The sequence below is a fragment of the Trachypithecus francoisi genome, unplaced genomic scaffold (assembly GCF_009764315.1).
Source record: "Trachypithecus francoisi isolate TF-2019V2 unplaced genomic scaffold, Tfra_2.0 Lachesis_group10, whole genome shotgun sequence".
In the NCBI taxonomy this organism is placed as follows: Eukaryota; Metazoa; Chordata; class Mammalia; order Primates; family Cercopithecidae; genus Trachypithecus; species Trachypithecus francoisi.
Genome location: NW_022681455.1, coordinates 68,326,116 through 68,339,673, shown reverse-complemented (window position 1 = coordinate 68,339,673; position 13,558 = coordinate 68,326,116). Strand labels below are relative to the sequence as shown.

Below are 13,558 nucleotides of genomic sequence, written 5' to 3'. Positions count from 1 at the left end.
TTAGTGAATGAGCATTCCATCCACTGTTCTTCCACATTCTAAACAAAACTTGACATTTTTCATTACTAAAAAATTGTTTGCCATTCTAACTAGTATGTGTCAGGGCATCTTTGACTTACTCCTAAGTTAAAGTTCTTAAACCTGTTTTTCTCTGTGGCACAAAGTCTGCAAATTCTATCACACTCCCTGGTGGTGATGCAGAAGGACGATGCACGCAGACTACGCTGAGGCACCTGGAGCACAATCTCAGCACAGTTGCACAACCTGAAATATACAAATCTTACCCATGCCAAAAAAAAACAAAAAACAAAAACAAAGCCTTGGAAAGTCACAGAGGGCTTCACTCAAAGTCTCTTGAGGAAGAGGTGGTGGGAGAGCTATAGCACACAATGTACAGCAGGGTTTCCCAACGATGCTTTTACCACTGTCATGTCAGGTGCACCCTTCCTCCTCAGGACTCCCTTCTCTTGTTCTCCTCTTTTCCATGCTTGGGCTCCTCCCCTCCTTTTATCCCCATTCCTTTCTTTGATCCTTTATGTCCAACTGTTGACTCCCGGGCTCTCTCCCCATCATTCCTCATCCTGGACAGCATTCCTCAAGTCTAAGAGGACGGTCTGGCCGAAAAATAGCCCTTTCTCCCTAGAGAGAGAAGGAAAGGCAGATTGTAAACATTATAACTGAATTCTTCCTCCCGTTAGTACTTGTGCAGCAGAGGTTTTTGAAGTACCAGTGTATGCTGCACTCTTAGCTTCACCTATCTCCCCTGGTAATCCCTTTCCATGGGTATCTTGACCAGGCAGAGAACAAAACAGCCCGAACCCGAAGGACTTTTTCACTCTTTTGTGAAATACTAAATCCTCAAATGGGATTTTGCTGGGAGTCCTGGAAGAGGACGGGAGAACAGTGTCTTTAAGAAGCAGAAATGCTGAGAGAAGGGATTTCTTTCTCATGCTGTGGGAGGAAGCACAAGATCTGAGGACTCTGTAAGTAGCAGAAACTTGGGCTGTGCTCTGTGGCAGTGCTAGAAGGTGGTGCTGGCCACATCTAGTTTAGGTAAGTCTACATAAGAAGACTCTGCGCCAACTGAAAAGGTGTCCCGTCTAGGCAGATGTAGCCCAACAGGCATACAGCTTGATGAGCAGCAGATGGTACCTTTGTCCAGAGGAAAATGGACCAGCCCATGCCAAGGCACAGGGCCTGGCTGCCTCTAGGCCCCCTCATCCTCTCAATCTAGCCCTGTGGGCAGTGCACAAAATGCACCTCTGTATCTCTACGGAAATATAGCCAGACATCAGAGGGAAGCCTCTGTAGTGCACCTAGGGAGGAGAGACCCCAAGTGTTGAGAACCTCAACTTTAGCAAAAGCCCAATACCCCCCTTACTATGGAGCAGAGAGCCACGACACTGTAAGGAACCACAGATGTTGAAGTTTAACTGTGATTTGTCAGCTGGGGTCACAATGATCTAGCAACTAGAGACCTTGGTCTTGATCCCATACCATTCGACTTCCTGGATATTGATACAATTCTGGAGGATCAGGGATCTCGAAAGTAATTGAAATTTGGTTTCCTGGCAGCCTGGTGAGGGGGAGTAAGGGTCTGTTTAATTTGATTTAAAGGCAATAAGAACTGGCATGTTTCTTGTATACTTGAGTTGATTTGCTACACCTATCATACCTGAATTACAGTTTCTTTTAAAAAATAAACCATCTTTGTTTAGTGAAACTATAAAATTTAACATGCAGATGACAACAAAATGACTTCTGTTTAGGTCTACATACATAGTTTTTTATTTAGTCCTTGTAAACATTAGAATGCATTCTTAACTTCCAATGTATTCCTGTACAATTTTATTGACATTGTTCCTAACAAGAGGTTATAGTGCTCATCATATAAAACATGAGGAATTCAATATTATAATGGACAAGGGCCTGACATTTCCAAGTATTCACTTGGGTACTAAAACAGATTACTTTTCAATATTTTCTCCTCGTGGCACTGCTTTTTAGATTGTTTTCTTTGTTTTACCTGAAAAGCAGAAATATCTGAAATGTTACTGCTCTCATATTTACAGTTACTCTGAACTGTTTGCAAGTGTCTATAACTGAAATGTTTATTTTTTCAATACACAGTAGTGATTAGTTTTAATGACACTTAAAAGACTAGTACTTGAACATTATATAGCTTACTTTTGTGACTGCCAAATTAATGATTGAAATTGAAAATTAATTTTATAACTCATTGAGAGGAACAAATATCACAGTCAGAGACATCCAAAAATACTTAATAAAAATTAAATGAATATCATTCTCATTTAACCTAAAATAAGGATGATTTTCAAATAGCTTTTCCTTGTGAATAAAAGTCCAGATAATAAAACAAATATTTACTTAAAACATGTGATACCTTTTTTTCTTGTAAACTTTTCACAAAAAGGACTGGAAGAATAATTATTTTATCTTATTATAGTGAATAAAATCATAATAGTAAGAATGAAAAAAATCTGATATTCAATTATGCATAGATCTTTGGGTTCCTTTTCTCTCAAGAATTCATATTTGAACATGGCTTATCTTCACATAGTCCATTTTCTAGAATGGTAAAAGACAAATATGACCATTCCCAATGCTTAAACAAGAAAACTAGAGCACCAAGTTTTAATAAATTCCTCAAGACCATAGTCAACTATTAAATTCTCCATATAAATGTACACTTTAATGCCTCCATGTTTTTCTTTTACCATAGGATGATTTTTCCTTATTCTCTCTGCTTCAAAGTGCTTTTTATACTCTAAGATCAAATTGGAATATTACCTCTTACATCAAACCCTGCCTAACCTTCAGGCAAAAATAACTGAGTAATCATTCACCAATTTCGTTAGCTTTAATTATGGAATCTTATCCCTTTGAATTTTGAAGAGTTTTTTTAAACTGTGTCCCAGTACACGCCAAAACTGTATAGAAAACACACCAAAATTGTTACCTCTGTTTGTGGTTGTGAGTTGTACCATGTATAACTTTTCAGTTTTTCTATATTTTCTAAATTTTCTGTAAAGGTCATATAATTTATGACTAGAAAAAGCAAAACAAACAAATATGACATATTAAGTTTTATGAGCTATAATTTATAGCTAAGAAAAACCCATACTCTAAGACTAAGCCATAAGTAGAGATATCTGAGGATGAATAAAAGGACTTTGGATGAAGGAGGAACAAAAAATCCCCAAAGAAAAATGTTACCTCCTTCATATATTATGTCTGCATACTATGCCCCTCAGGCAGCTCAGGGGTCGTCAAATAGACCCTGGGAATACCTCCATCAGTTTCAATAAAGGGTAAGACAATAATCCAAATGGACAGAGGACTACTGACAAAACTAATCTACCTTCCTTAAATAAAATGAATGGAATACCTTAGAGCCTTCTGGGGTAACATAAGACTCAGTGAAGAGTCAATCTCAAATGGCTGGAGCTCCAGACTAAAGCTTCCTGCTCTCAAATGTGAAGCTGAATCTAAAAACGGCCAACAGTGCCTGCTCATGTGTACTGAGTAGGGGAAAAGCCCAGCTGCCGCATGAAGAGGCCCCAAAGTACTGTGGCATAAAGAAAAGAAGGCTCCCCTCTCTCTCATAAACTGTCCGGAGGAGAGCGGTCTGGTCTGGGGCAGCTCTGTTCCTTGCAGCCATGTAGGCACCCAGTTTCTTTCCACAGTTTCTTCACCACAGGGCAGGGATTAGAACACTACAGGCCATGGACCAAATCCAGCCTGCCACCTGGGTTTGCACATAACATTTTATCAGAATACAGCCATGCCCATTTGTTTACATATCATCTTTGGCTGCTTACACACCATAAGGTAGAGACTGAATGGTTACAAAGCTGAAAATATTTACTATTTGGCCCTTTACATGAAGAAAAAGTTTGCCCACCCATGTTCTAAAATATGACCATGCTGAGCAGGGTTGGAGGCAGATTTAAGTTCCAGCTTGTGAAAAGAGCACCCAGCCAGCATTACGAGGCCCAAGCTCAGAAGCAGCACATATCACATCCCTCACACTGTGCCACAATGGTATAGTCACAAGTCTTCACGTAGTTGTAAGAAAGCTGGGAAAGGAGTCTCTGGCTGAACAACCATGTGTCCAGCTACATCTTTACAATGGAACAAAAGGAGGGCAGTCAGTAGCCTCCACCACGTGTTGTGTTTTGTTCATCTGCTTCAACTGACATCATTAAAAGTAGCATATATCCACCTGAGTGTCATGTCATAGGCAAGTGGCTATATTTTTGTCCACACCAGAAATGTACTTTTGCTGCAACCAAGACAATATACTTTCTAGTATTGTCTTGGGAGAACATTGAGGTATGATTTGGCACAAGAAGGAGGCAAGTATAAGAGCTATCGAAAGTGCCAAGCCAACCCAAAGACAGATTGTGTTTTCTTGGAACATGCAGTGTCATAAGGAAGCTGGTTTAAAATGGTATCCGCTCTTCTCAAATGACACTGTGGTGTCAAAGGGTGGCCTGGTGAGTGTGCCACATTAAATGTATTTGGAAGCTAATGCCTTCAAAAATGTGCTGCCCAAAATTCTATTTTGTAAAAATATTCTTCAAACACACACAAAAAGTTTGAACCCATTTACAAAGAATTTACAAAGAATTGACCACACACAAAATAAACTGTAAGTCTCCAATCAGGCTCCATTTAAAAAGAAAAACGAAAGTGTACGTAAAAGGATCCAGTGAGTAGTAACAATTTCCATAGGAGACTTTATAGTCCATTTGCTCTACCACCATAAGAGATTAGAAGTAAAAAGGCATCTAAGCTTATCTTTCTGCTAGGACGATTCCCTGCAGCAAGTTTTACGGCCTTCTTTGATTCAGTTTTAAATGTCTGGAGCGGCGTGTTCTCCCCATCCTTCTCCAAAGGCAATTCAAAGTCCTGTGGGAGATTTTTGCAACAGCCATGGTGTAAAAAGTAATAGAATGAGGAATGAACAGTTAGAGATTCTGGTCCTCACTCTTCTGCTTCTCAACCACATGGACTTGCATGATTCATTCCATGAATTCACTCAAATTGTGTCAAGGCCTCTCTGTGGGAGAAATAAAGATGACAGAAACTAAGCCCAGCCCTTTAAGAGTTTGTAATCTAATGCAGGAGTAACTGCAAGAGAAAGAAAATGCTTTGATGAGTGGCTGGAATCACACCTGTTGTGAGTGATGGTTGAGGAGAGGCAGGCAAACTGTTATGGAAGGTGGATGAGACCTGGAATGCAAAGAGGAAGGAAAAGGTGGAGGTAGAAGAGGAAGGACTGGTGGCCAATTTCAGCTAGAATATGTATCATTCACAGGGGAACAGTGGGAAATCAGGAAAGATAGAATGGAACCAGTCCTGGAAAACTAATGAATTTTGTTTTTTAGTAAGCCAAGTGACTGAAAGTTTCTGAGAAGGGGGATGATTTGATTAAGGAATAGCTTTAGTAGGATTATTTACATGGTGATATTCACATGGTGAATGAATTGGGGGTAGGGAGATTACTTAGAATCTCATTAGAAAGCCATGATAACAAGACAGATGTGGAAGAGATTATCAGTAAGGAAGAAATTCAAGGAACTATTTTCCCTGTGTTGAGCATTATCCAGTTGCTTATTTTAGAGATGCCACAATCAAAAAAAATGATGAAGCAGAAAATACAATACTTAAGATGACAGGTAAATACTTGAAATTGATATGACAGAAAAATAACAGACTAGAAATGCATTTCCTTCTTAATTTAATGTTTATGAGGATTTTAAACTATTTTGTAAGCTATGAAAGGCTGTGAAAATGAAACTCTGGGCCGGCTGTGGGAGCAGGTTCCTCTTATTAAGAAGATAGAGTCATAGGGAAGAAATTACTATCCTCTCTAGGCTTTTCACATTTATGCCGAGTTAGATGGGCCTTCTAGGTGCTACTTTGAAAACTTTTAACTAGGAAGAGAGTCTGGTTTTTTTTCTCTTTTTCATATCATAGAACAATATTTTGCATACAATAAAATGTACCTATTTTAAGTGTATAGTTCAATGAACTTTGATGACATATACACCCATATAATCATCCCTGTAGTTAACCTGTGTAATGCTTCTGTCGGCCTTTCCCTTCTTTCCCCAGGCCCCACCACATTCTCTCATAACTCGGCAATCAAACTCCAGCCCCTTCTCAGGCAACTGCTGAGCTGATATCTGTCACTATAGATTAGTTTTGTTTGTTCTATAAACTTCATGTAAATGCAGTCATACAACAGGTATTCTTTTGTGTCTGGCTTTTCTTGCTTAGAAGGTTTTGGAGCTTCACCAATGCTATTACATATAAAAGTAGTTTATTCTTTTTTACTGGTACGTTGCATGAATATTCTACAAATTGCTTATCCATTCATCTGTAAATGTATATTAGGGGTGTTTTCAGTTGGGAGCTATTATGAATAAAGCTGCTGTGAACATTAGTGTACCTGTCTTGTTGTGGACATAGGGTTCATTCCTTTTGGACATAGGTTTTCATATACTTCCATATGATCTAAAACTGAGTCGTATGGAAGTATATGTTTTCCTTTATAAGAAACTGACAATGGTTTTTCAAAGTATTTATAGTATTTTGCATTCCTAGGAGCAGTGTATGAGAGTTCCAGTTGCTCCACATCCTTTCCAACACTTGTTTTTGTTAGTCTTTTAAATTTTAGCCATTCTAGCAGGTTTGTAGTAATATCTCATCAGGGAAATTTGCACTTCCCTGATGATTAATGATATGTTCATGTCCTTCTTGGCCACTGCATATGTATTTCTGTGAAGGGTATGTTCCAATCCTTCACTCCCTTTTTAAATTTGTCATTTGTCTTGTTTTTGAGTGGTAAGAGTTCTTTATATATGTTAGTATGTTGAATATAAGTCTATACACACATCTATATATTGAACATATTTCTGAACTCTTTGTTTACTCTATTCCACTGATCTATCTTTATACCAAGACCAAACTGTCTTGATTGTGTAGCTTTGAAGTAAAGCTTGAAATCAAAAAATGGAAATCCTCCAAATTTATTTGTCTTTTAAAGGACTATTTTGACAATTGTAGGTCCTTTTTATTTCCACATATCTATTAGAATCAGCTTGTGGGTTTCTACAGAGAAGTCCTCTGGGAGGACTTGCATTGAATCTAAAGATCAATTTGGGGAAAATTGATTTCTTAACAATATGAGTTTTCTAGTTCAAGAATATGATACTTTTCGTTTTTATTTGACTTTTAAATTTTCTCTTAACAATCTTTTGTAGTTTTCAATGTATGGATCTTGTACATATGTTGTTATATTTATCCCGAAGTATTTCAGACAGCCTATCTTGAGGAAAGTAATCTCTTTCATTATTTGTCAGTTTTATTAGTTTAATTATCAGAATAACAATTTCTTCAAATTGGTGGTAGTAGAGGAAGGGTTGTAATGGAGGAGGGGTACTTCTCAATTGGAATGATATATATCTAATTGGAGATATAACCAATTAGAAGATAATTTCCTGACATACTAGAAAAAAATCTGTCTAGATGAAGCCTCACTGAATCCCAGTTTGCAAGCATGTCAATACATGACTAGAAACGACCAAATCTCCCTGGTGTCAACTATGAAGCTACTTACCAAGATAATTAGGTCCAGCTCTTTTATGGACTACCCACTCTACAAATCTACATATAGTTACCACTTAAAAATTATCAGATTTATCACATTAATGGGCACTACAAAAAATGTTTTTCTAGGGCTGGATTTTGTTTAGCATAATTCTCATGCTTTAGTTTGAATCAGCAATTGCATTTGTGCAATTACAGAGTGCTTGTAGGAGGCCTAAAAACTAAGAGTAGAGAAAAAATGTTTTATCAGCAAAATTTTTCCTAGATGTACAAAATTCTCTTGAAAACACTTTTGGGAAATCTAACTACCTAACTGATGTTTTTCTTTCCACACAGAAATATTGATGATAAAGAGGAAACTAACTTTCTGAACCATTAAATGTGATATCGTTTATCTCACCAAATCCCATGATGGGTATTTTATAGATGGTTCTTAATTTTAAAAGTAGATTACCCAAAATTCCTAGAATGATTATATTATAAATATAGTAATAACATTAACTTATATAATGTTTCTTCTATTTGTGGTCTCAGTCTTTTCTCATATGAATCAAATTAGATAAAGAAGGATTCAGTGTTATTTAATCAGGAAAAAACTAAACAAAAGTCAAAGAGCAATCTAAAATATTAAATAGAGATATGGCTCTGTGTCTTTTCTTTCTTTCCTTTCTTTTTTCCCTCCTTACTCTTCTCTTTTTGATTTCGGGCTTTAAAAGAACACTCAGAAACCACAAATATTCAAGAAATATTAATAACATTCATATATTATCCAGTCTGTCAGGAATAAACATTCCAATTTTATAATCTTCAGGCCTCTGCCAGGTATTATTATTTCCACTTGACAAAGAAACTGAAGCTCGTAGAGTGTCACTTACCTTTCCCAAAGTCACATGGCCAAATCTCAAAGATAAAATTCAAATTACAGAGCCAAATCTCTCTCCATCATACAGATGCCTCCCACATTGCCCATGACTTTACAGAAGCTTGGAGTCTAAATGATGTGGCTGCTGTTAGTAACAACTTCAAGACTGAAGGCTATTGGGCTATTGGCTCCCCCATGGGCACCACTAGGTTTAAACTCAAACAGCCAGATGAGACCACTTGAACCTTGGCAGTTACCAGTTCAGAGGAGCAGCCTAACACAGCCACTCCACAGTTGCAATTTGAGAGCATCTAGAGAACACCACATACATCTTTTCACCTGGTCTCTGCTGCCACAGATGAAACCTCCTCAATGCCCCCAAGAAGCCATCTTGGGCAGGAAAAAGAGAGGTGGGTGTAAAATTTGGATGACTAGTAATTTACCAAAAGAAATAGAGTCATTCCAAAGAGGCTGTTATACTGGCCCTGATTTGAATTTCAAATAGTCTGGATGTTGAAACTAAAAGGAGAAATATAAGCATGAAGTGATAGTAGTTCCCACTGGCAAAGGGAAGATGTCCCTAACCGTCCACAGGGTGAGGCTCATGAGGATCAGATAAACTATTAAGAACAGGCGCTGCATTTCTTGACCTATCTGAGTTTGGTGTGAATGATCTTGTGACCTCATTACAGTTTTTATAATTTGAAGTCATCACCATAAGCTATAAGAGGATAAACAAAATGAGGAACCACCCCTTTCACAAAGTCTTTTAGGTGCAAGTGTTTTCCAGCCTGCAAAACACTCAAGCTCAGGAAGGTTAATGGAATTTGAGTGACCATTTACTTCCATCGACTAGAACATCCCTAGGGTTTCTATTTAAGAAAACCTTCAAATAAGTGAGCTTTTAGTTTCAATTTGGTTGTCAACATGCAGAAAAAAGGAAAGCTGAAATCAAAGTTACAATACAATCTGAAAATTAAACATTAAAGGAAAAGCCATACCTTGAAGAGTAGCCTTTGCTGTCAATCAGAATTTCTGTCTAAATTGTAAAAACAGAGGAGGGGAAAATCAGCTTTGCTGTGAGCTGCCAAGGGAATTGTCTTTACTCTGCCAGATGCTCCAGATGGTTTTCTTACAGAGGGACTTCATTTCGTGCTCACACTTGTTTATTTCCATGCATCTAACTCTCAGTCAGGCACTGAAAACAGGTACTTCATTGATCCACTAAATATGATTGTAAAATTACTTCATCTTATTTAAAATTGCAAGCCAAGCAGGAAAAGTGGGACCATGTACTTCCCTTCCTTTCTTTTAACGTCAAATTTGAACCTGCTTTTAAGTCAGTTTAAAACTAATTAATGATCCTTGTTGCTCAGTGACTCGAGAAACCAGGAAGGAACTATCATCTGACTTTGTAAAACAAAACATTAAATACTTATGAAACCTTTCCATTTAAATCTCTGTACTATCATACAAATAATTTACTTTGGAGGCTATTTGTCTTGAAGAAATCTTATCTCAAAAAGGGGTCATAAGTAGCTGCCTGTAGACATATATCTGCTCGTATATTTATAAGCAGCTGTATATTTATTTCAAGATATTACTTGTTTTAAGATATTACTGCTGAACATTTTTTTTAATTCAGTGACTGTTTATTGAGTGTTTATCATGGACCCTGCTAGGCACCTAAGATACAAAGAAACACCATGGCATTTTGTGAAGGCTGCATGCTTTCTGGTGGCAGAGGGAAGAATTTGGAGTTTCTTGCAATAGATAAACATCTGTGAAGGCACTGGAAGTGATGATGAAGTGAGGATTGGAGACAAATTCAAAGAATAGCATTGACAGAATTTGTATCAAATTACATGTGTTGATGAATGAAAAGCTAGGAATAGCTCCCTGGCTCCCAGTTTGGGGATCAGGCTATGTCATTCAATGAGATTAGAAATGTCAGGGTTACAGCAGTACAGCAGGCTCCACATTATCCCAGAGATGAGATCTGGAAGAGCTACTATGTACAGTAAGGCATGCTGTCAGAGATGATTATATCCAAAGACCATTTTTCAGAGATCCAGTGGTTTGTTTCCCAAATGGAAGCATTTGGACCTACTTCAGAACCTACCAAACATAAGCACTGGCCAGGTAGCAAACACATTAAGTGGTGAGAAAGCCTCTTTCATGAAGAGGACTCTGGTCTTAGGTTAGTACCGCAGCACAGGTCGGCCCACTGTCTGGGCTGATGCTCTTGAATGCATTCTATTAAGAGGTGTTCACTCAGTTAAAAAGAACCACACATAGCAAAGCCACTGAAAAGAGTCACATAGCTTGGGTCCCCTCAAACTCTTGCATCTGCAGCTTTTAGAGGAGCAGAGTTATGACACCTATCCATCCCTCACCTTCGTTATCTGCAAAATTAGGATCCACACTCACTGCCAACTATACAAGTCTATAATTTCCCTTCTCATTTCTGGACATCGAAACAGATAAAATGAGGAGAAATTAGTTGAATGCTACATATACATATATATATATATATATTTTTTTTTTTTTTTAGACGGAGTCTCTCTCTGTCACCCAGGCTGGAGTACAATGGAACGATCTTGGCTCACTGCAACCTCTGCCTCCCAGGCTCAAGCGATTTTCCTGCCTCTGCCTTCTGAGTGGCTGGGATTACAGGCGCACGCCACCATGCCCAGCTAACTTTTATATTTTTAGTAGAGACGGAGTTTCCCCATGTTGACCAGGCTCGTCTCAAACTCCTGACCTCAGGTGATCCACCCGCCTCAGCCTACCAAAGTGCTGGGATTACAGGCATGAGCCACCGTGCCCGGCCTAGATTTTTGTTTTTCAAAGAAAATAAAAATGTTCAATTTCTATTGAAAACAATGAGAATTTATTTCATTTCTTCTGTATAGTACAGGGGTGGTGCTTTGAGGGGATAAACAGCTGAACAAGACAATGACCCAAGACTTCCAGTGGCCTCATTTTAATGTCACAGTATGAAAATATCTATAATTTTGAATTTTGAAAGACGAATGTTTCTTTAGCACAAAATTCTTCATTCTTCTAACTCCAGTTGTAAGAATATAATGGCAATTAGGCCACCATGTTCATAGAATTAATTACATACACATTTTTAAATAGTGTTAACTTTAAGTGGCCTCCCACTAAGATATGAATTACATATCTATTTGGAGGATTGGAAATTAAAATTTCCAGCTTTCCATAAGAATCAAACCAACAGTGTACTAAAAATAAACTAAGGTCATCTGATTGAAAGGCTTCACGTCTGTCTCACACTCCAGCTCTTTCCTTGGAAGAGAAGAAACCATTTCAAAAAATTATTAAGGGAGCAACAAAGGGCTGTTGTACATTCATTACATTCACAGTGAGGGAAATTTTCTGTCCTGTCAATATCAGTGTGTCTAATATAAAATCATTAATTCCATACCTGCTAGCTTTTTTAGTAAAACTATATTAAAATTAAAACAGTATTTGTTTCGACCTATAAACCTGGTTAACATCCATTCTATTAGATTGATTTTCATTAAAATAAATGCTACACGAGACCTGTCATAACTAAGCATCTTGTTGTTGTTGTTTGTTTCTTTCTTTTGTTTTTCTAGAGCCCCAGCAGCTACTATTAACGAGTGTCTGGAGTATGTTCCTGGCATTTCACCTACACTCTCTCCAATCCTTCCAAGAAACTCACAAAGCAGGTATTCTTACCGACAAGAGACCAGACACCCTGAGAATGTACACTCCTTCCCCAAGACCACACAATTATAATTGATGATGTTGCCACTTGTACCAAAGTCCATCTGGCTTCAAAGCCTGCTCTCTCCCCATTCAACAAAATGTCTCTCTGCCCTTACTTTTTTTCCCTTCAAGGCTTTTTCTTGAACTTCTCTTCCTCACAACAGTTAAATCATCCATTTAAAGATGTCAGACAACCTCAGTGTTCTAAGGTGAGTTGTCAGATCTCATTTGGTTCACCTTGTCTACCACTTATCCTTTGTTTATTCATTCTTCTTATAACCTCTTTCTTTTCCAAAGCTGAGCAGACAAATCTAGCTATTTCAATAACAAAAATATATACCATTTGAGGAGAAAATATTTGTGTATTCTTTGGTAGTGAATATGCAATAAAGTTGTAAAAATAGAAGAATGTTAACTACTGTAGCAAAATTAATAAACCCAGTTTTCCTGATAGTTAAGTTGAATCCATGCTCACTCTCAAATCTGTCTCTTTAGTGTCCTATTTTAAAATGCTCTTCCAATTAATCCTACATATTCATGGGGATAATTCCAAGGGCAGGGTAATCTTTACTTGTTCCCCATATTAGTCTGACAACTCATTCAGTCAAGTTGCCAAAGCCTAAAATCACCCACAAGAAGCCAAACTGCCTGTCATCATTTTTATCCAGGCTGGGATTTCCCTCCATACCGGAAATACCAGCTTGTCTGTTTTGCATCCACTTTAGGATTAAAATAAGGAAAATGTTATGAATCTTTTCCAGAATCTCTCCCATATTAAAAATTACATTCCTGCAGAAGTGCAGGCTCAGTCCTGCATTTATTACTATCCTGAGAATCTTCATTTTCTTTGACTTTTTCAGTACCTTCAGACATTCAGTCTGTGGGGAAAAGAAAATCATATTTTCTGTTACCAGAATGTATTCATTCTTCCCTTATGAAAATGACTGCATGTGTGCACTTCTCTCTCTACTAAACCATTCATACAAAAGGCTGAAGTTAAAATCATGCTCATTCACCACTGAGGCTATTATTTGCTATCAGTTTCTCAGTTATGCACAATCTAACTTCACTCTCTTACTACAACTTAGTTCTTTCATCCTCTCTCCCTGCTTATATAGAATGCAGCCAAGCTCAAATGTTATGCTTTTCCTCATTTTTGTCTACATTGTCCTGTGATTCTTAGAGTAACCTCCTCACTTTCATCTTGCAATTTCAATTTTTCTTAATGAAAAACTTGACTACTTAAATATTAGCCCACCTAAGTGAAAAACATCTTTCACCTTCATTCGCTATTCA

The 13,558-nt window shown here is 37.7% G+C and overlaps 1 protein-coding gene across 4 annotated transcripts in view; it reads right to left on the bottom strand.

The window, feature by feature from the left end:
* Positions 1 to 347: 347 nt before the first annotated feature.
* The window catches only part of OGFRL1 (opioid growth factor receptor like 1), a 34,341-nt gene continuing 21,130 nt past the window's right edge, over positions 348 to 13,558 (bottom strand). The window contains exons 8-9 of one of the 4 annotated variants that reach the window (XM_033217603.1): positions 13,126 to 13,140; positions 11,384 to 11,815 (exon numbers count right to left, since the gene is read on the bottom strand). In XM_033217603.1, coding sequence (XP_033073494.1) covers positions 13,136 to 13,140 — 5 coding nt within the window. In that variant the 3' untranslated portion in view covers positions 11,384 to 11,815; positions 13,126 to 13,135. Of the gene's footprint in view, positions 640 to 1,756; positions 5,087 to 11,383; positions 11,816 to 13,125; positions 13,141 to 13,558 lie in introns of those variants that run through there. The other 3 variants (XM_033217600.1, XM_033217602.1, XM_033217601.1) reach the window with 3 other exon arrangements.